The 23,559-nt window shown below is 41.1% G+C and overlaps 2 protein-coding genes across 3 annotated transcripts in view; both read right to left on the minus strand.

Moving 5' to 3' along the window:
• Positions 1-11,792, minus strand: part of LOC115157948 (adhesion G-protein coupled receptor D2) — a 179,233-nt gene extending 167,441 nt beyond the window's left edge. Inside the window, exons 1-4 of one of the 2 annotated variants that reach the window (XM_029706304.1) lie at positions 10,625-11,792; positions 10,405-10,441; positions 1,582-1,606; positions 568-801 (exon numbers count right to left, since the gene is read on the minus strand). In XM_029706304.1, the coding sequence (XP_029562164.1) occupies positions 568-801; positions 1,582-1,606; positions 10,405-10,441; positions 10,625-10,641 (313 nt within the window). In that variant the 5' untranslated portion in view covers positions 10,642-11,792. The remainder of the gene's footprint in view (positions 1-567; positions 802-1,581; positions 1,607-10,404; positions 10,442-10,624) is intronic. The other variant, XM_029706305.1, reaches the window with a different exon arrangement.
• A 428-nt stretch (positions 11,793-12,220) lies between these two features.
• Positions 12,221-23,559, minus strand: part of kif14 (kinesin family member 14) — a 52,635-nt gene continuing 41,296 nt past the window's right edge. Inside the window, exons 27-29 of the mRNA XM_029706309.1 lie at positions 16,594-16,668; positions 13,210-13,351; positions 12,221-12,898 (exon numbers count right to left, since the gene is read on the minus strand). Coding sequence (XP_029562169.1) covers positions 12,510-12,898; positions 13,210-13,351; positions 16,594-16,668 — 606 coding nt within the window. The 3' untranslated portion in view covers positions 12,221-12,509. The remainder of the gene's footprint in view (positions 12,899-13,209; positions 13,352-16,593; positions 16,669-23,559) is intronic.

The following is a 23,559-nucleotide window of genomic DNA, read 5'->3' on the forward strand; positions in this document are numbered from 1 at the left end:
ATATTTCTGTGTTATTATATTATAATTAAGTCTATGATTTGATAGAGCAGTCTGACTGAGCGGTGGTAGGCAGCAGCAGGCTCGTAAACATTCATTCAAACAGCACTTTACTGCGTTTGCCAACAGCTCTTCACAATGCGTAAAACCATTGCGCTGAACCACCAGCTTTCATATGTTCTCATGTTCTGAGCAAGGAACTTAAACGTTAGCTTTTTTACATGGCACATATTGCACTTTTACTTTCTTCTCCAACACTTTGTTTTTGCATTATTTAAACCAAATTGAACATGTTTCATTATTTATTTGAGACTAAATAGATTTTATTTATGTATTATATTAAGTTAAAATAAAAGTGTTCATTCAGTATTGTTGTTATTACAAATATATATATAAAAATTGATTAATCAGTTTCTGCTTTTTTTGGTCCTCCAATAATCGGTATCGGCGTTGAAAAATCATAATCGGTCGACCTCTAACAAAGACTACTGTGAGACAGAGAAGGTGCTGAAATCTTAAAACTGTCAAATATGGCAATGTGACTGAACTCACTCTTGTGACTGAACTCACTCTTTAAGTGTGTCATGACTTTCCTGCCGATCCACACGGGGTGGGTTATGTTCAGGGACTTTAAGAAGGTGGTGAGCTCTCGGTTCTCGAAGGTGTTGGATACCGTGGCTAAGGCCCCCGAGCGCTGGCTACAGAGGCGTCCGGCCCCATGCCAAGGTAGCCTGTCGGGTACGTACTCGTAGTAGGACTCGTCGTATGTGAACATGTTCCTGCTCTCCAACGTCAAAGCTGTATCTGCCCAGAGAACACAAAGAGTGGTTGAGGAGAGGAGCGAGATCATGTTCATTAGGGTACCAAAGGTTTTGAAGCTTTTTGCCAAATAAATCAGAAAATAAGCTTTTCTCATTGAACAGGTCCAGTTATTCCCTTACCGTTCAAGTCCGTTTTCACAAAATGGAAAGCTGTCAGAAATAAGGAGGCACTATCTGAAGCTATTCCACCCCCCCCCCCCCCCCATTGCAATAGGTTTTCTAACATTTTGCTACGGTGTGCCCAAATGAACATGACCATGGTTAACAATGGAACTCACTATCTAGAAATTTGTATGCACTGCTAGGGAATACAGGGACTTATAGTGGCTGTCGTTGCACTATGGCTTTCTTGGGCCGCTGTTCAACCATGTTTTTGGTCAACAATGCCCATTTTGCATTATCTCAGCATAGTGGGAGATTAATGACAGGAAAATGGCAACTGCTGGATGTACAGTATAACTGAGACCACATGCTCAATCAAATCAAATTGTATTTGTCACATGCACCGAATACAACAGGTGTAGACCTTGCCGTTAAATGCTTACTTACAAGCCCTTAACCAACAATATGGTTCAACCCCGATTAAGTGCGGTGAAGTCATTGAGTTCTTACAATTGTACGAGAACTCAAGTAATAACTATAGGTTATAACTTTTTCATACATGCCTTGTAAGTTACAGTTCATGGTGGCTGTTATGCAATGTTATTACCAGCTTTAACTCAGAATATATCACTTACATGTCAACAGATTAAAGACTACTTACCTGATGTACAGTGATGAAACCAAATCTACGGAATAAAACAAAACCTAGGTTATTGTATTATCATTTGATTCCTGACATTTGATGTCTTATCTAAATCGCTATCAAGTGTAACTAGTGGAAAACTGGGGACTGGGGACCCCTACTATAAATGTTGTGGTAAGAATAATATTTGTGCTTGTGAAGTAGCCTATGAGAAAGAAAATGTGTCCATTTAGGTGTTTTAAAACAACGTATGGTGTACACTAGCGTATTTATGGTCTGAGTAGCCTGACCATGTCTATGTTCCCTCAGCCGTATGGTCCCTCAACCTTATGTTCCCTTGGTTCCCACAGCCCTATGCTCCCTCAGTTCCCACAGCCCTATGCTCCCTCAGTTCCCACAGCCCTATGCTCCCTCAGTTCCCACAGCCCTATGCTCCCTCAGTTCCCACAGCCCTATGCTCCCTCAGTTCCCACAGCCCTATGCTCCCTCAGTTCCCACAGCCCTATGCTCCCTCAGTTACCACAGCCCTATGCTCCCTCAGTTCCCACAGCCCTATGCGCCCTCAGTTCCCACAGCCCTATGCTCCCTCAGTTCCCACAGCCCTATGCTCCCTCAGTTCCCACAGCCCTATGCTCCCTCAGTTACCACAGCCCTATGCTCCCTCAGTTCCCACAGCCCTATGCTCCCTCAGTTACCACAGCCCTATGCTCCCTCAGTTCCCACAGCCCTATGCTCCCTCAGTTACCACAGCCCATGCTCCCTCAGTTACCACAGCCCTATGCTCCCTCAGTTCCCACAGCCCTATGCTCCCTCAGTTCCCACAGCCCTATGCTCCCTCAGTTCCCACAGCCCTATGCTCCCTCAGTTCCCACAGCCCTATGCTCCCTCAGTTCCCACAGCCCTATGCTCCCTCAGTTCCCACAGCCCCATGTCCCTCAGCCCCATGTCCCTCAGCCCCATGTCCCTCAGCCCTATGTTCCCTCAGCCCCATGTTCCCTCAGCCCCATGTTCCCTCAGCCCCATGTTCCCTCAGCCCCATGTTCCCTTAGTTATATCGTCTAAACCCGGGGTCGGCAACCCAAATGAAAGGAAGAGATATGTTTCAACTTCCAGTCACCAATGATTCAATACTAGGCAGGGCAAACACGTTTTGGTGATTTCTGGTACATCATCAAAATAATTCAATCAGTGCATGTTTTTGGACTCATTCATTAGTTTTTACACGATTAAGTACAATACCATTGAAAATTCATGTTGAAAATGATGCTGTCGCTGCTTCCTGTTGCCAAGATTTTGATAAACACCTCAATGTCAAAACACAGTTTTAAATGGGGGGGGGGGGGGGGGGGGGGGGGGAATTGCACTTTTGAAACTACCACAACTCAAAAGCCACATGGAAACTAGAGATATTTTTACATCACTGGTTAGATGACAACCTGCAGAACACAGTCAGCTACTGTACATGTTGGAATGTTGCATTTTGATACGGGGGTCACAAAAACAAAAAGAAACACAACACTGTTTTGTCAATCACTCATCGATTATCACGTTGAAATCAATTGCACGAGAGGGGGAGATGAGTTGGCACCTTCTGTTAAAACAGCTCAAAAAACCACATGGAATCTGGGAATAATATGTACATCACTGGTTAGAGGACAATTTGTAAAAGACAGCTAGCTACATTTAAGTGTTGCATTTTGTTTCAAGTGGGTCGCCAACTCTGTAAGTGTAACGCAACACTTTTTTTGTTAATCACTCCCATCGATATCACGCTGAAATCAATAGAACAGGGGGCAAACATTTAGGGTGTAGCGCTGTTTAAACTAACACTATTCAAAGGCCACAGAGACATTTTGAATAACCTATACATGGTTGGTTAGATGAGAACTTGTAGAAGGCTTATATCTATATTTTGGAATGTCAGATGTTGATTTCGGGAGGCTGCCATCACGGAAAAGGGAACAAACCATTTTAAGTCATAGTTTGACTGTCAAATCCGTGTATTGGTGTGTGGCCAGCAACTTTTATAGAGAGATCACCCCAAATTTTCCGTGCCATTGGAGAGTTCGAAAATGAACTGCGTTCTAATAAAATGCAAGGTAGTAACACAAACTGTCCACATTAGGGAAATAAGTGCAATATACATTGAACAAAAATATAAATACATCATGTAAAGTGTTGGTCACATGTTTCATGGGCTGAAATAAAAGATCCCAGAGATGTTCCATATGCACAAATATGGAACATTTTGTATTATGCTCACTTTGAAATTGTGACATGATTGTGAGGTTTCAAATCTTTACCAAGAGGTACAAAAAGTGTCATATAATTAGAGAAGACAAAAAATTACGAGGACTTTATGCAAGGTTTTAAGAGCAAATTATAGTTGATCCAATGGATGAAACCTCTCCTTAGAATAGGTTGTGATATGGGACACCTCTAACAGCATTGAGTGAGCTACATACAATACAGAAAGTTGTTGCGCCTTTGCCTACATTTACGATTCATGCAAGATTATGAGCAGACTACATAAAAAGACAGCTAAACAAGAATGAGAAGATACTGCACAAATAGTTAAAATCCACTGCCATACAATTCAATTACTGTATACAAATTGTATCAAAGTACTTTACAATCTAAAGAAATCCCTGTCTGACAAAATAAATTATACTTAACAAAAACATAAACGCAACATGTAAAGTGTTGGTCCCATGTTTCATGAGCTGAAATAAAAGATCCCAGAAATTGTACATATGAACAAAAGCTTATTTCTCTCAAATTGTGCTAAAATGTATTTACATCCCTGTTAGTGAGCATTTGTCCTTTGCCAAGATAATCCATCCACCTGACAGGTGTGGCATTTCAAGAAGCTGATTAAACAGCATGATCACTAAACAGGCATACTGGTGCTGGGGACAGTAAAAGGCCACTTAAATGTGCTGTTTTGTCACTACACAATGCCACAGGTGTCTTAAGTTATGAGGGACCGTGAAATTGGTATGCGGACTGCAGGAATGTCCACCAGAGCTATTGCCAGAGAATTGAATGTCCATTTCTCTACCATAAGCCGCCTCCAAAGTCATTTTAGAGAATTTGGCAGTACCTCCAACCGGCCTCACAACCACAGATCACGTGTATGGTATCGTGTGGGCGAGTACACAATGTTGTGAACAGAGTGCCCCATGGTGGCGGTGAGGACAGTATATGAGCAGGCATAAGCTACGGTAGGTAGAGACTTCAGCTTTCTCCTCATACATACAGTACCAGTCAAAAATTTGGATACAGCTACTCATTCAAGGGTTTCTATTTATTTTTTGTATTTTCTACATTGTAGAATAATAGTGAAGACATCAAAACTATTAAATAACACATATGGAATCGTGTAGTAACCAAAAAAAGTGTTAAACAAATCAAAATATATTTTATATTTGAGATTCTTTAAAGTAGTCACCCTTTGCCTTGACAGCTTTGCACACTTTTGGCATTCTCACAACCAGCTTCACCTGGAATCTGATGCAGCACTCCATCACTCTCCTTCTTGGTCGAAAAGCCCTTACACAGCCTGGAGGTGTGTTGGGTCATTGTCCTGTTCAAAAACAAATGATAATCCCACTAAGCCCAAACCAGATGGGATGGCGTATCGCTGCAGAACGCTCTGGTAGCCATGCTGGTTAAGTGTGCCTTGAATTCTAAATAAATCACCAACAGTGTCACCAGCAAAGCACCCCCACACCATCACACCTCCTCCATACTTCAAGGTGGGAACCACACATGCGGAGATCATCCGTTCACCTACTCGTGTCTCACAAAGACATTGCAGTTGGAACCAAAAATCTCAAATTTGGATCCATAAGACCAAAGGACATATTTCCACCAGTCTAATGTCCAATGCTCGTGTTTCTTGGTCCAAACAAGTCTGTTCTTCTTATTGGTGTCCTTTAGTAGTTGTTTCTCTGCAGCAATTCAACCATGAAGGCCAGATTCACGCAGTCTCCTCTGAACAGTTGATGTTGAGATGTGTCTGCTACTTGAACTCTGTAAAGCATTTATTTGCGCTACAATTTCTGAGGTGCCGTTAACTCTAATGAACTTATCCTCTGCAGCAGAAGTAACTCTGGGTCTTCCTCTCCTGTCGCGGTCCTCATGAGGGCCAGTTTCATCATAGCGCTTTATGGTTTTTGCAACTGCACTTGAAGAAACATTCAAAGTACTAGAAATTTTCCAGATTGACTGACCTTCATGTTTTAAAGTAATGATGGACTGTCGTTTTTCTCTTTGCTTAATTGAGCTGTTCTTGCCATAATATGGACTTGGGTCTTTTACAAAATAGGGCTGGATCCTGTCTAGAGGTCGATCGATTAATCGGAATGGCCAATTAATTAGGGCTGATTTCAAGGTTTCATAACAATCGGTAATCGGCATTTTTGGACACCAATTATGGCCGATTACATTGCACTCCACGAGGAGACTGCGTGGCAGGCTGACCACCTGTTAAGCGAGTGCAGCAAGGAGCCAAGGTAAGGTACTAGCTAGCATTAAACTTATCTTCTAAAAAACAATCAATCTTAACATAATCACTAGTTAACTACACATGGCTGATGATATTACTAGTTTATCTAGCTTGTCCTGCGTTGCATATAATCGATGTGGTGCCTGTTAATTTATCATCGAATCACAGCCTACTTCGCCAAACGGGTGATGAATTAACAAGCGCATTCGCGAAAAAAGCACTGTCGTTGCACCAATGTGTACCTAACCATAAACATCAATGCCTTTCTTAAAATCAATACACAAGTATATATTTTTAAACCTGCATATTTAGTTAATATTGATGCTAACATGAATTTCTTTTAACTAGGGAAATTGTGTCACTTCTCTTGCGTTCTGTGCAAGCAGAGTCAGGGTATATGCAGCAGTTTGGGCAGCCTGGCTCGTTGCGAACTGTGTGAAGTCCATTTCTTCCGAACAAAGACAGTAATTAATTTGCCAGAATTGTAAATAATTATGACATAACATTGAAGGTTGTGCAATGTAACAGCAATATTTAGACTTAGGGATGCCACCCGTTAGATAAAATACGGAACGGTTCTGTATTTCACTGAAAGAATAAACGTCTTGTTTTCGGAATGATAGTTGCCGGATTTGACCATATTAATGACCTAAAGCTCGTATTTCTGTGTGTTATTATATTATAATTAAGTCTATGATTTGATATTTGATAGAGCAGTCTGACTGAGCGGTGGTAGGCAGCAGCAGGCTCGTAAGCATTCATTCAAACAGCACTTTCCTGCATTTGCCAGGAGCTCTTCGCTGTGCTTCAAGCATTGCGCTGTTTATGACTTCAAGCCTATCAACTCCCGAGATTAGGCTGGCAATACTATAGTGCCTATAAGAACATCAAATAGTCAAAGGTATATGAAATACAAATGGTATAGAGAGAAATAGTCCTATAATTCCTATAATAACTACAACCTAAAACTTCTTACCTGGGAATATTGAAGACTCTTGTTAAAAGGAACCACCAGCTTTTATATGTTCTCATGTTCTGAGCAAGGAACTTAAACGTTAGCTTTTTTACATGGCAAATATTGCACTTTTACTTTCTTCTCCAACACTTTGTTTTTGCATTATTTGAGACTAAATTGGTTTTATTGATGTATTATATTAAGTTCAAATAAAAGTGTTCATTCAGTATTGTTGTAATTGTCATTATTACAAATATATATATAAAATTGGCCGATTAATCGGTATCGGGGTTTTTTGGTCCTCCAATAATCGGTATCGGCGTTGAAAAATCATAATTGGTCGACCTCAAATTCTGTATGCCAACCATACCTTGTCACAACACAAGTGATTGGCTCAAATGCATTAAGGAAAGAAATTCTACAAATGAACAAGTCACACCTGTTAATTGAAATGCATTCCAGGTGACTACCTCATGAAGCTGGTTGAGCATGCCAAGAGTTTGCAAAGCTGTCATCAAGGCTACTTTGAAGAATCTCAAATATAAAATATATTTTGATTTGTTTAACACTTTTTTGGTTACTACATGATTACATATGTGTTATTTGATAGTTTGGACGTCTTCACTATTATTCTACAATATAGAATATAGTAAAAATAAAGAAAAACACTGGAATGAGTAGATGTGTCCAAACTTTTGACTGGTACTCTATATCATTCCGGTAAAACAAGGAATTAAGGCATGACACATTGCAAAAGCCCTGCATTTTTAAAATGGCTGTGTTCCTATGGGAATTTGCACGTTTTGAGCGCCACAATTTTTTTACAAATCCTTTTGGAACACTAATTGGTGACATATTTTATCTCAAACATAGACTTTCAAATCTCTTTTAGTGTAATTACAACCCGAATAAAGCATGCTTAAATGGAACATAATTCCTTTTTTATGCACTTTGCGCTCTACGCGTATTCTGACCTTGATCTTAATCATGAGAATAGCGTGCTATTCACCCGCTATTCGAGGTGTGTCTACAGATACATCATATTCTGACCTTAATTCCCTCATAATTTCACCACCTTAATGCATGATGAAATAAGGTCGAGCAACTTGTCATTGTACTTTTTACAATTTGTATCGAGTTAAATATTAGCCACTATTGGTAGCAATCGTCAGTTATACCCACATACATCTATAACTGTCGCTGACTTCATTATTAGATTCCTTACATTTTGCATCATTCCATTATCCTACATTGCTAGTTTCCTCTGTCCCATTCATGTGGTTGTTACTGAGGATCGCTAGCAATAGTGGATAATATTAGGCTAACGTATTACAAGTTGTGCAATAATTTTGGACATGTAGCCTATTTGAATCATTATGGAACGCAGACCATACATAGCAATTTAAAACCTGGAGCCTGGCGCACAGTTCTCAATGACTGGACCGTTGCCATCATAGTTCCACGATTAGTGAGGATTATTAGGGTAGATTTATAGGACTACAGTTCAACCCCTATTGTACACTTTTCTCACCCTCCAATATTTCATGGATTGAACATCTGATGCATCTTTCCTACAACAGCCGAAAGACGTAGCATGCGTTTCCCAAAACACCATGCAGAGAGAATGGTCGCTAAGTGCATCATTGGAGTAGGTTTCAATACTGATTTGAAAGAAAGGGAGCGCTGCTCTCTGATCAGCTTTCTCCATTCAAATCTTACCTTAACATTAGAATTATTTCACAATACTGAAGATGGGTCAGCTCCAAGAGATATTACCATCTACGGCAGCAAATATTGAGGCGCCTTAATCGAATGACCCAATAAAAATATATTAATTACCAATTTGGCACATCATTGCGCACTTTAGGCTACACATTATCAACTATATTCAGACATACTACAGACAGTAGGCTACAAGTAGCAAAATACAAATCGATTGAACATGACATGCATTTCAATATGATTGAAATAGGCCTATAGCCTACTGTTTATATTTAAATGCAGTCATCTCGGTTTTCATTTGAATTATCTTTTTATACATCACTTGGTTCTATCAACTGCAGGGACATTGGCAACTTGTATTTGTAGTCAACTTTGGCCTGAAGTTATTGGCGGTCACAGAGACAAACCATGTGATTCTAGGTTTAGCAGAGATCCTCTGTGTATAAAGTGGCATGGGAGGGCAAAAATAATTGAACACGCTGACCACACCGCTCACGTTGCAAAACGTACACATACATGTTATTCAATAATTTCATCCAAACTACTCGTGCGTGTCAACAAACGTCTGAGTATGTATCCAGGCGCTAAAATAGAACCTGCTTGCCAACCGCCATATAAAGTCCACAGAAGAAGAAGACTGAAGGAGAGATTACTAGAAACTAACTAGGTTTCCCCTTTTATCTGTGGATTAATTATTGGAGAACACATGATTTTGTGAGACTCAAAATGGGTCAAGATTCTACAAACAACCAGAAAAAAGGACCTTGTGCATTTTAGGTCAAATAAAATAACCCAAATTAGCTAGCAATAGCACACTAGCTAGCTAGATAAATGTCCATGAATGTTACATGCGTTTTGACCTGTCCCCAAATTAATATAGTTGGTTCAGAGTTAGTTTTGATATTTCAACCTGCGTGTCTCGATCGTGTCTGGTGTGGATGGAGAAAATCAACATGCATGCGCGTTCCCAGTCTAGTCAGCATGCAACGACACACTTAGCAGTTCTAGAAGTGGTCTGAGGCAGCGTTAGATTACAAGCGTTTTCAAGTGCAACGTTAATATCGATGGTTTTGTGAAACAGCTAGGAGATTTAATTATGTTGCTACGAAGGTTCTAACAATGAATTTAGCCTTAAGAAGTTTTTGGGAAACCAGGCCCTGAACCGTTCTCTCCATATATTCTAGTGAGTCTGCTGATACACATATTTTAAAAAGTACACCAAATTCAAAGGGATGACTTTAAATACATGTACGGAATCCCATATTGAATGAAAACTCCACAAGAAAATCTGTTGGCCTGCAAGTGGGAGGGTTTTCAGCAGTTTAATTCAATTGTTGTCAGAATGTGCAAAGGAACCACACCTGCATAAGGTAAATCTGAACTACTGAGAAGTGTGTAGGAATGGCATGCATAGGAAAGGCGTACATTTTCTAAGTCTGAATCGGGCCCTTAATTCCCCAATATTGATGCCAATTATGATGGAAATTTGTTCAGTGGGTACTGAGGGAACATAGGTCTTATGAAACATTGGCTTGAGGGAGAATAGGGCTGAGTGAACATGGGGTGGATCCTTCATAAATTCAGTGTGAAAGTTCAATAACACATTGTATCAAATATAAAGCATGCCCTAAAATAATGAAAACAGTGCACTTACAAGTAAATTGGGGTATAATATCCCAAACCACTGCATCCTTTGAAATGGAAGCCAATGTGAAATTGTTAGTACGGTTTTGGGAAATTATCCATCGATAAAGGCAATCTAAATAAACTTCATTTAAGGTTGCACCAAAGGCACAAGCTACATGTCCAAATATAATTATTGCATTCTCACTTTAACATTTAAGTTAAAATGACTAACAGTACTTTACACCTACCTGAGATTGGACACCATCCGTTAATACTCAAAGTTTTCGTGCGTTTTCTTTAGTCCACCTCCATCGACATTTCAAGTCGTCGTGTGATTTTAAAAGACTTTCATCAATTATTCCTCCTGTGCTACATTTTCTCAACAAAAGTGATTAACAAAAACAAATCGGTCGTTGTTTGTAACCCAAAAGCAGTCATTCGATTTACACTTCATGAATTTGAGGGAACCTCCTAGGTGACATCAGATTTTATGAAGTGATGCAGAGTCTGAGCGCGCAAAGGGTGGGTGTAAAAGTATGGAGCCGTTTCAAGCTCTGCTGAGAGAAAAAGAACTAACTTACTCACAAGCTGTTGCACAATACGCATGAAAGGAGACCAAAATCTGCATGGATGGAGACCAGACGAAAAAGCTAAACAAAAAAGTCCAGAAATATTCATTTATTATGCTCACTTTCAAATTGTGACATGATTGTGAGGTATCAAATCTTTACCAAGAGATACAAAAAGTGTCATATAAGACAAAAAATTGACAAGTACTTTGTGCAAGGTTTTAAGTGCAAATTATAGTTGATCCAATGAATGAAACCACTCTGAATAAGTTGTGATATGGGACACCTCTAACAGCATTGAGTGAGCTACATACAATACAGAACATTGTTGTGCCTTCACCTACATTTACAAATAATGCAAGATTATGAACAGAAAACTTAAAAAAGACACCTAACCAAAATGAGAAGATATTGCCCAAATAGTTACAATCCACTGCAGTACAATTTAATTACCGTATACACATTTTATCAAAGTACTTTACAATCTGAAGAAATCCCTGTCTGACAAAATAATGTATACTGAACAAAAATATAAACGCAACATGTAAAGTTTCATGAGAAGAAATAAAAGATCCCAGAAATGTTACGCACAAAAAGCTTATTTCTCTCAAAGTGTGCACAAATGTGTTTAAATCCCTTTTCGTGAGCATTTCTCCTTTGCAAAGACAATCCATCCACCTGACAGGTGTGGCATATTAAGAAGCTGATTAAACAGCATAATCGTTACACGGGTGTACCGTGCATAATATAGACAACGAACCCAATTACTTTTTATTGATGGCAATTTGAATGCACAGAGATACCGTGACGAGATCCTGAGGCCCATTTTCATGCCATTCATCCACCTCATCTTCCAGCATGATAATGTTTAGCCCATGTTGCAAGGATTCGTGCACAATTCCTGGAAGCTGAAAATGTCCGTGTTCTTCCATGGCCTGCATACTCACCAGATATTTCACCCATTGAGCATGTTTGGGATGCTCTGGATTGACCTGTACAACAGCGTGGTCCAGTTCCCGCCAATATCGAGCAATGTCGCACAGCCATTGAAGAGTGGGACAACATGAGGTGGTTACACCAGATACTGACTGGGTTTATGATCCACGTTCCTACTTTTTTATGGTATCTGTGACCAACTGATGCATATCTTTATTCCCAGTCATGAGAAATCCATAGATTAGGGCCTAATGAATGTATTTCAATTGACTGCTTTCCTTATATGAACTGTAACTCAGTAAAATCTTTGAAATTGTTGCATGTTGCATTTACATTATATTTTTGTTCAGTGAATACATCTGGGGTTTTAGTGCAATTGGACAGAAAGACCTTTGATGTACATTCATTCTCTCTGTTGATTCTTTCTATTAATGGCATTGAGCCTGTAACCTTTAACATCAATCATCTGGGTCATGTTCATTAGAGCACACTGTAGCAAAAAAAATTGCAACGGAAACCGAAAACATGTGTTTCTCATTGGACACGTTCAGATTGTACTACCTTCCCATTTCCGGCAGTTTCATGCCTACTGAACAAGTACCTGATCAGCTGATCAACCCCCTGCGCATCAAACCCAATGTGCATCACCATTAGATAAAGACAATCCTGAAGAGAGAGAAATAATCTTAGGGGCTCCTCTGTTCCTTCCCATGTCGGAAGCTACCAGGGTCCCCTCCTTCCCCTGACCCCTTTCCCGTGTGCTCTTCTCTGAGCCAGAAGACCCCCTCTTCTCTTCAAGGCCCTGCGTGTTGAAGGCGGTACTCAGGGCCTGCAGGGCAGACTGGAGCTCGTCCCGGGCTGCCATGACAGTCTCCAGGCAGGGCAGCTGTAGGCTAGATGAGACGGTGGCCAGCCCTGTGCCGCCCCTGGGGAGGCCGTTAATGACTTTGTCGATGGTCTTGGAGGAGGAGGAGACAGCCTCTCGGCAGGTAACGAGGCTGGAGTCACTGCTTTTACCTGGTAAAGAGTTAAACGAGAAGTGAAATGCATGTATTTAACTTCTTTGGGTCCCTATAGTGACTAGAACCTAGCTATCCTGGATGATTAGACTAATGATGGGTAGATAATAGAAACACATATGTTTACAGTTCCACAATATTGCTCAAATCTATCAATCAAAGTTGAAGTCACAAAAGAAAAAAGGACAGGGAAATGAGAGGAAATCAAAAGGAAGCCATTTAGGTCAGTTAAATGACAGGCATTATGTTTTTGTAGCAATGCTGAGGAAACTGTGGCCTTGCTTCTCATAGGCCAGGCAGTCACAGTACCTCGGAGGGCGAGAGAGAGAGCAGCGTGAAGCTGCCTGATTGCCTGGTTGAGCTGGAACAGCTGGGCTGCAGTGTTTCTCACTCTGTGGAGCTGTGAGAGATCAGGGTCCTCAGCTCCCTTCTTGGAGCCTTCTTCCCTATCCTGTAGACAGACAGACACACACACACACACACACACGTTACAGTTGATGTCATTGGAAAACACACACACTTTACAGTTGATGTCATTGGAAAATGGTGCCTTTCCAAGGGGATGAACCCTTTTCCTCACATACTGTAGCTAACCCTATTAAAGCCCTTCCTCCATACACTAGTTGTGCAGAACTACTGTTGATTCCAATCAAATACTGTCTCACTACAATGGTGAAATTACAAAACGTGTGACAATTTCAGGTCAATAATTATTGGCACCCTTGATAAAGATGAGCAAAAAAGTATGTATAAAATAAATACTGAGCCATTTTGCAGGCGCCAAAAAAGTTGAAAATGATATTATATTATACTAATACAATTGCTCAGAGAAAGAGATTTTGTTTAACAAGTAATTAAAAAAATCTTTTTTAAGATAGAGGTGCCAAAAATGTTGAGACCTGTTTTCAGGAGCACCCTACCTTTGCGAGGATAACGACACTGCCTTTTTTGAAAATGTTTTAAGAGATTGGAGAACACAATGGAAGGGATCTTAGACAATTCCACCACACAGAATCTTTCCAGAACCTTGATATCCTTCATCTGCGCTTATGGACTGCTTTCTTCAACTCAAACCACAGGTTTTCAATGTGGTTCAAGTCTGGGTGTGTGCTTGGGGTTATCGTCTTGCTGGAAGATCCACTTGCGGCCAAGTCTCAGCCTCCTGTCAAAGGCAACCAGGTTTTTGGCTAAAATGTCCTGGTTAAGTTCATGATGCCGTTGTCCTAAACAAAGGCCACAAGACCAGTGGAAGCAAAATAACCCCATAAAATCCTATGTATTTTAACATAGGCATGAGGTACTCTTCTGCATATGCTTCCATTTTTCTACGCCAAACCCACCACTGGTGTGCGTGGCCAAAGAGCTACATTTTCATGTAACAGACCATGGCACGGATAAACGACATTGGTAAATGACATTGGCACCAGTGCTATGGTTAGTTTCAAAACTATGAAATAACACATATAGAATCATGTAGTAACCAAAGAAGTGTTACACAAATCAAAATATATGCCAATTCATCCCAAAGGTGTTCAATGGGGTTGAGGTCAGGGCTCTGTGCAGGCCAGTCAAGTTCTTCCACACCGATCTCGACAAACCATTTCTGTATGGACCTCGATTTGTGCACGGGGGCATTGTCATGCTGAAACAGGAAAGGGCCTTCCCCAAACTGTTGCCACAAAGTTGGAAGCACAGAATCATCTACAATGTCATTGTATGCTGTAGCGTTATGATTTCCCTTCACTGTAACTATAGGGCCTAGCCCGAAGCATGAAAAACAGCCCCAGACCATTATTCCTCCTCCACCCAACTTTACAGGTAGCGTTCTCCTGGTGGCCACCAAACCCAGATTCGTCCATCGGACTGCCAGATGGTGAAGGGTGATTTATCACTCCAGAGAACGTATTTCCACTGCTCCAGAGTCCAATGGCGGCAAGCTTTACACCACCCCAGCCGACGCTTGGCATTGCGCATGGCGATCTTAGGCTTGTGTGTGGCTGCTCGGCCATGGAAACCCATTTTATGAAGCTGCAGACGAACAGTTCTTGTGCGAACAATGCTTCCAGAGGCACTTTGTAACTCGGTAGTGAGTGTTGCAACCAAGGACAGACGATTTGTACACACTATGCGCTTCAGCACTCGGCGGTCCCTTTCTGTGAGCTTGTGTGGCCTACCACTTCGCGGCTGAGTCGTTGTTGCTCCTAAACGTTTCCACTTCACAATAACAGCACTTACAGTTGACCATGGCAGCTCTAGCAGGGCAGTAATTTGTTGAACTGACTTGTTGGAAAGGTGGCATCCTATGATGGTGCCATGTTGAAAGTCACTAAGGTCTTCAGTAAGGCCATTGTACTGCCAATGTTTGTCTATGGAGATGGGTAATTTAGACTACATAACGCTTAGTTAGGTATCTGGCCATCTTAACTAGCTTCTCTCGGTTTGATGCAGTCAAGAAAGGTACTATGTAATCAGATGAGATGACAAATAACAAGCAATAAATTAGTCTACCAATGCGAGTCAACTGTTGCCATGCCGCCCGCTCCCTGCTCCCATCGTCACTCACATTTGAGCTGCTGCTCTGCTAATAAAGTAGCTCCTCCTACTAACGTTACAGCATTGTCAAGTTAGGTATTTTTTTCTTAATGTTCTATTGTTCAGACCCCTACTCTCAAGTTAGGAAGACAGAGCTGGTGTCAGCCAGACAAGGTTGCCTCTGCCAGGGGGCTGAAACTTGGCCGCAAGATGATCTACCAGCAAGACAATAACCCCAAACACTAATCAAAATCAACAGAAATGGTTAAAAAGACACAAAAAGCTAAACATTTCAGTCTCCGGACATGAACTCCATTGAAAACCTGTGGTTTGAATTGAAGGAAGTCCATAAAAGCAGGCAAAATATATCAAGAATCTGGAAAGATTATGTATGGAGGAATGGTCTAAGATCCCTCCCAACATGTTCTCAAATCTCATAAAACATTTAAGAAAACATCTGTGTCGTTATGCTCGCAAGGGGAGGGTGCTAGAGTTTTGAAAACTGGCGTCAATTATTTTTACCCCTATCTTTTTAGAATGTTTTATTAGTTGTTAAACAAAAATGTTCTTTACGCAATTGCATTAGCAGAAAATAATATAATTTCTAATTTTCTTTGAGCATACAGAGTATTTGTATAAAAAAAAAATTAACAAGGGTGCCAATAATGATGGACCTGACTGTATCTGCATTTCACTATCATGAAAATACAGTAGCAACAAATTAAACCATGGCTCTCCCAGAGGCCCACAGAGATTCAACATGTGTCTGGTTTTGTTCGTCCAACCCCTTTGTTTGAAGACAATGGGGGTGGAGGTCTGGGGGAAAGATGTCCTATCCTTTGTCCCAATCGCCTAGCGCAGCCGATGATCGACACTAACAAAGGCGCTAGTTTGTGAGCGGCAGATAATGGCAAACAAGCACGTTAACGGTGACTGATGGCACTTCATTCAACACATCCATTACCTGAACGATGGGCTCAACGTGAGACTGTGGTGATAAGGCCGACAGGGGTGGCAAGGTTTTTTACAAGAGCCATAAAAGCTGATTCGCACCTTTTAAAATGCTGGCTGTGGGAGGGGCTATTAATCTGGAGAGTTTAACCCCATGTCAAGAAAGATAGATGGCCTGGTTGGGTTTGTTATTGTTCGCCCATTGCTCACCTTCATGTGGCAGTGGATGTAGCTCTGGAGAGTACAGGACAGGTCCAGCATCTTCGACTTGAGGCTCTGCAAAACCTGCCAGAAATATAGACCATATGGTTTCTTGTTTGGAGACTGATGCTTGATAAAAGAGACAAAATAGAGCATCCGAAAGAAACAATCAAGAATATCATTGCAAAATGATTTATCCTATGCAAATCATTGATGCCATTCATGGCTTTAAATGTAATTTTTTTACTTTACTTTTTAACATAACATTTATTTGATGCCAAAACCTCAAGAATCCCCCTCAAGGTACACTACCGTTCAACAGTTTGGGGTCACTTAGAAATGTCCTTGTTTTTCCAAAGAAAAGCACATTTTATGTCCATTAAAGTAACATCAAATTTATCAGAAATACAGTATAGACATTGCTAATGTTGTAAATGACTATTGTAGCTGGAAACAGCAGATTTTTTATGTAATATCTACATAGGCCCATTATCAACAACCATCACTCCTGTGTTCCAATGGAACGTTGTGTTAGCTAATACAAGTTCATAATTTTAAAAGGCTAATTGACCATTAGAAAACCCTTTTGCAATTATGTTAGCACAGTGGAAAACTGTGATTCTGATTAAAGAAGCAGTAAAACTGTCCTTTAGACTAGTTGAGTATCTGGAGTATCAGCGTCTGTGGGTTCAATTACGGGCTCAAAATGGCCAGAAACGAAGATCTTTCTTCTGAAACTCGTCAGTCTATTCTTGTTCTGACAAACGAAGGCTATTCCATGCGAGAAATTGCAAAGAAACTAAAGATCTCGTAAAACATTGTGTACTACTCCCTTCACAGAACAGCGCAAACTGTCTCAACCAGAATAGAAAAAGGAGTGGGAGGCACCGGTGCACAACTGAGCAAGAGGACAAGTACAGTGGCTTGAGAAAGAATTCACCCTCCTTGGCATTTTTCCTATTTTGTTGCCTTACAACCTGGAATTAAAGTAGATGTATTGGGGGGGTTGTAGTATCATTTGATTTACACAACATGCCTACCACTTCAAAGATTGTTGTGAAACAAACAAGAAATAACACAAAAAAAACTGAAAACTTGAGCGGACATAACCATGCACCCCCCCAAAGTCAATACTTTGTAGAGCCACCTTTTGAAGCAATTACAGCTGCAAGTCTTTTGGGGGTATGTCTCTATAAGCTTGGCACATCAAGCCACTGGGATTTTTGCCCATTCTTCAAGGAAAAACTGCTCCAGCTCCTTCAAGTAGGAGGGGTTCCGCTAGTATACAGCAATCTTTAAGTCATACAACAGATTCTCAATTGAATTGAGGTCTGGGCTTTAACTAGGCCATTCCAAGACATTTAAATGTTTCCCCTTAAACCACTCAAGTGTTGCTTTAGCAGTATGCTTAGGGTCAATGTCCTGCTGGAAGGTGAAACTCTGTCCCAGTCTCAAATCTCCGGAAGACAAACAGGTTTCCCTCAAGAATTTCCCTGTATTTAGCACCATCCATCATTCCTTCAATTTTGACCAGTTTCCCAGTCCCTGCCGATGAAAAACATCCCCACAGCATGATGCTGCCACCACCATGCTTCACTGTGGGGATGGTGTTCTCAGGGTGATGAGAGGCGTTGGGTTTGTGCCAGACATAGCATTTTCCTTGATGGCCAAAAAGCTACATTTAAGTTTCATCTGACCAGAGAACCTTCTTCCATATGTTGGGGGAGTCTCGCACAAGCCTTTTTTTCTTCTTTAAGCAATGGCTTTTTTCTGGCCACTCTTCTGTAAAGCCCAGCTCTGTGGAGTATACAGCTTAAAGTGGACAGATACTCCAATCTCTGCTGTGGAGCTTTGCAGCTCCAACAGGGTAATCTTGGGTCTCTTTGTTGCCTCTCTGATTAATGCCCTTCTCGCCTGGTCCGTGAGTTTTGGTGGGCGGCCCTCTCTTGGCAGGTTTGTTGTGGTGCCAAATTCTTAAAATTTTTGTATAATGGATTTAATGGTGCTCAGTGGGATGTTCAAAGTTCTGATGTATTTTTTTAAAACCCAACCCTGATCTGTACCTCTCCACAACTTTGTCCCTGACCTGTTTGGAGAGCTCCTTGATCTTCATGGTGCCACTTGCTTGGTGGTGCCCCTTGCTTAGTGGTGTTGCAGACTTGGGGGCCTTTCAGAACAGGTGTGTATATATAGTGAGATCATGCGACACTTAAATAAAGTCCACCTGTGTGCAATCTAAGTAATTATGAGACTTCTGAAGGTAATTGGTTGCACCAGATCTTATTTAGGGGCTTCATAGCAAAGGGGGTGAATACATATGCACTAGAGGTCGACCGATTAATCGGAATGGCCAATTAATTAGGGCCGATTTCAAGTTTTCATAACAATCGGTAATCAGCATTTTTGGACACCGATCATGGCCAATTAGATTGCACTCCACGAGGAGACTGCGTGGCAGGCTGACTACCTGTTATGCGAGTGCAGCAAGGAGCCATGGTAAGGTGCTAGCTAGCATTAAACGTATCTCATTAAAGAAAATCAATCTTAACATAATCACTAGTTAACTACACATGGTTGATGATATTACTAGTTTATCTAGCTTGTCCTGCTTTGCATATAATCAATGCGGTGCCTGTTAATTTATCATTGAATCATAGCCTACTTCGCCAAACGGGTGATTTAACAAGCACATTCGCGAAAAAAGCACTGTCGTTGCACCAATGTGTACCTAACCATAAACATCAACACACAAGTATATATTTTTAAACCTGCTTATTTAGTTAATATTGCCTTCTAACACGAATTTCTTTTAACTAGGGAAAATGTGTCACTTCTCTTGCGTTCTGTGCAACAGAGTCAGGGTATATGCAGCAGTTTGGGCCGCCTGGCTCGTTGCGAACTAATTTGCCAGAATTTTACGTAATCATGACATAACATTGAAGGTTGTGCAATGCAACAGGAATATTTAGACTTATGGATGCCACCCGTTAGATAAAATACGAAATGTTTTGTTTTCGAAATGATAGTTTCCGGATTTGACCATATTAATGACCTAAGGCTCATATTTCTGTGTGTTATTATGTTATAATTAAGTCTATGATTTGATAGAGCAGTCTGACTAAGCAGTGGTAGGCAGCAGCAGGCTCGTAAGCATTCATTCAAACAGCACTTTCGTGCGTTTACCAGCAGCTCTTCGCTGTGCTTCAAGCATTGAGCTGTTTATGACTTCAAGTCTATCAACTCCCGAGATTAGGCTGGTGTAACCGATGTGAAATGGCTAGCTAGTTAGCGGGGTGCTCGCTAATAGCGTTTCAATCGGTGACGTCACTCGCTCTGAGACCTTGAAGTAGTTGTTCCCCTTGCTCTGCAAGGGCGGTGGCTTTTGTGGAGCGATGGGTAACGATGCTTCGAGGGTGGCTGTTGTCGATGTGTTCCTGGTTCGAGCCCAGGTAGGGGCGAGGAGAGGGACGGAAGCTATACTGTTACACTGGCAATACTAACGTGCCTATAAGAATATCCAATATTCAAAGGTATATGAAATACAAATGATATAGAGAGAAATAGTCCTATAATTCCTATAACTACAACCTAAACTTCTTACCTGGGAATATTGAAGACTCATGTTAAGAGGAACCACCAGCTTTCATATGTTCTCATGTTCTGAGCAAGGAACTTAAACGTTAGCTTTTTTACATGGCACATATTGCACTTTTACTTTCTTCTCCAACACTTGTTTTTGCACTATTTAAACCAAATTGAACATGTTTCATTATTTATTTAGGCTAAATAGATTTTATTGATGTATTATCCTAAGTTAAAATAAGTGTTCATTCAGTATTGTTGTAATTACAACAACAAAAAAATCCCAAAAAATAAAATACAAATCGCCGATTAATCGGTATGGGCTTCTTTTTTTGGTCCTCCAGTAATCGGTATCGGCGTTGAAAAATCATAAATCGGTCGACCTCTAATATGCACCCACCACTTTTCTGTTGTTTATTCTTTATAATTTTTTTAACAAGTAATTTTTTTCATTTCTCATCACCAATTTGGACTATTTTGTGTACGCCCATCACATGAAATCCCCCCAAAAATCTATTTAAATTACAGGTTGTAATGCAACAAAATAGGGAAAAACGCCAAGGGGAATGAATACTTTTGCAAGGCAGTGTACTTTAGAGTGTCTTGTTTGAGAAACAGACGCCTCACAAGTCCTCAACTGGCAGCTTCATTAAATAGTACCCGCAAACACCAGTCTCAACATCAACAGTGAAGAGGCGACTCCAGGATGCTGGCCTTCTAGGCAGAGTTCCTCTGTCAAGTGTCTGTTCTTTTGTCCATCTTAATATTTTCTTTTTATTGGCCAGTCTGAGATATTGCTTATTCTTTGCAACTCTGCCTAGAAGGCCAGCATCCCGGAGTGCTACCTAAAAGGCCAGCAACTGAGCAAGAGGACACTAATGTACATCTCCTCTTGCTCAGTTGTGCACCGGGGCCTCCCACTCTTTCTATTCTGGCTAGAGACAATTTGCGCTGTTCTGTGAAGGGAGTAGTACACAGAATTGTAAGAGATTACATTTACATTTTAGTCATTTAGCAGACACTCTTATCCAGAGTGACTTACAGTAGTGAATGCATACATTTCATACATTTTTTTTTTCTGTGCTGGCCCCCCGTGGGAATCGAACCCACAACCCTGGTGTTGCAAACACCATGCTCTACCAACTGAGCTACAGGGAAGGCTGAGCTACAGGGAAGATCTTCAGTTTCTTGGCAATTTCTCAAATGGAATTGTCTTCATTTCTCAGAACAAGAATAGACTGACGAGTTTCAGAAGAAAGTTCTTGAGCCTGTAATCAAACCCACAAATGCTGATGCTCCAGATACTCAACTAGTCTAAAGAAGGCCAGTTTTATTGCTTCTTTAATCAGAGTTTGTTTTACTCACTGCTTTAGCACACTCCGCCAACCCTGATGTCGTTGCCCGGTCTGAATCCTTGCTTAGGAAGGCCACCAAAAATTCTGAGATTTCCATCCCCAACTACAACATTTTCCGACAAGATAGAACTGCCAAAGGGGGAGGAGTTACAATCTACTGCAGAGATAGCCTGCAAAGTTCTGTCATACTATCCAGGTCTATGCCCAAACAGTTCGAGCTTCTAATTTTAAAAATGGATCTCTCCAGAAATAAGTATCTCACTGTTGACGCCTATTATAGACCCCCCAAAGCTCCCAGCTGTGCCCTGGACACCATATGCGAATTGATTGCCCCCCATCTATCGTCAGAGTTCGTTCTGTTAGGTGACCTAAACTGGGATATGCTTAACACCCCGGCCGTCCTACAATCTAAGCTAGATGCCCTCAATCTCACACAAATTATCAAGGAACCCACTAGGTACAACCCTAAATCCGTAAACATGGGCACCCTCATAGATATCATCCTGAACAACCTGCCCTCTAAATGCACCTCTGCTGTTTTCAACCAGGATCTCAACGATCACTGCCTCATTGCCTGCATCCGTTATGGGTCCACGGTCAAACGACCACCCCTCATAACTGTCAAACACTCCCTAAAACACTTCTGCGAGCAGGCCTTTCTAATCGACCTGGCCCGGGTATCCTGAAAGGATATTGACCTCATCCCGTCAGTAGAGGATGCCTGGTTGTTGTTCTTTAAAAGTAATTTCCTCACAATCTTAAATAAGCATGCCACATTCAAAAAATGTTAAAAACTAAGAACAGATATAGCCCTTGGTTTACTCCAGACCTGACTTCCCTCGACCAGCACAAAAACATCCTGTGGCGGACTGCACTAGCATCTAATAGTCCCCGCGATATGCAACTTTTCAGGGAAGTCAGGAACCAATACACAGTCAGTTAGGAAAGCAAAGGCTAGCTTTTTCAAACTGAAATTTGCTTCCTTCAGCATTAATTCCAAAAAGTTTTGATGACAGAGTCCGGCCTGTTGTCCGGACCTCTGACAGTCTCTGGGGGTGCCACAGGGTTCAACGTTCGGGCGACTCTTTTCTCTGTATATATCAATGATGTCGCTCTTGCTGCAGGTGATTCCTTGATCCACCTCTACGCAGACGACACCATTCTGTATACATCTGGCCCTTCTTTGGACACTGTTAACAAACCTCCAAACGAGCTTCAATGCCATACAACACTCCTTCTGTGGCCTCCAACTGCTCTTAAATGCAAGTAAAACTAAATGCATGCTCTGCAACCTATCGCTGCCCGCACCCGCCCGCCCAACTAACATCACTACTTTGGACGGTTCTGACTTAGAATATGTGGACAACTACAAATACCTAGGTGTCTGGTTAGACTGTAAACTCTCCTTCCAGACTCATACTAAGCATCTCCAATCCAAAGTTAGATCTAGAACTGGCTTCCTATTTCACAACAAAGCCTCCTTCACTCATGCTGCCAAACATACCCTCGTAAAACTGACTATCCTACCGATCCTCAACTTCGGCGATGTCATTTACAAAATAGCCTCCAACACTCTACTCAGCAAACTGGATGCAGTCTATCACAATAATTGTAATTACTTCGCTACTATGGCCTATTTATTGCCTTACCTCCTTACTACATTTGCACACATTGTATATAGATTTTTCTATTGTGTTATTGACTGTAATTTTGTTTATCCCACGTGTAACTCTGTGTTGTTGTTTATTGTCGCACTGCTTTGCTTTATCTTGGCCAGGTCGCACTTGTAAATGAGAAATTGTTCTCAACTGGCCTACCTGGTTAAAAAAAAAAGTTTTCAGCTTTGCTAACATAACCCTTTTGCAATTTTCGAATGATCAATTAGCCTTTTAAAACGATAAACTTGGATTAGCTAACACAACGTGCCATTGGAACACAGGAGTGATGGTTGCTGATAATGGGCCTCTGTACGCCCATGTAGATATTCCATTAAAAAAAATATATATATTAAATCGCCCGTTTCCAGCTACAATAGTCA

Source organism: Salmo trutta, chromosome 22, assembly GCF_901001165.1.
Source record: "Salmo trutta chromosome 22, fSalTru1.1, whole genome shotgun sequence".
Lineage (NCBI taxonomy): Eukaryota > Metazoa > Chordata > Actinopteri > Salmoniformes > Salmonidae > Salmo > Salmo trutta.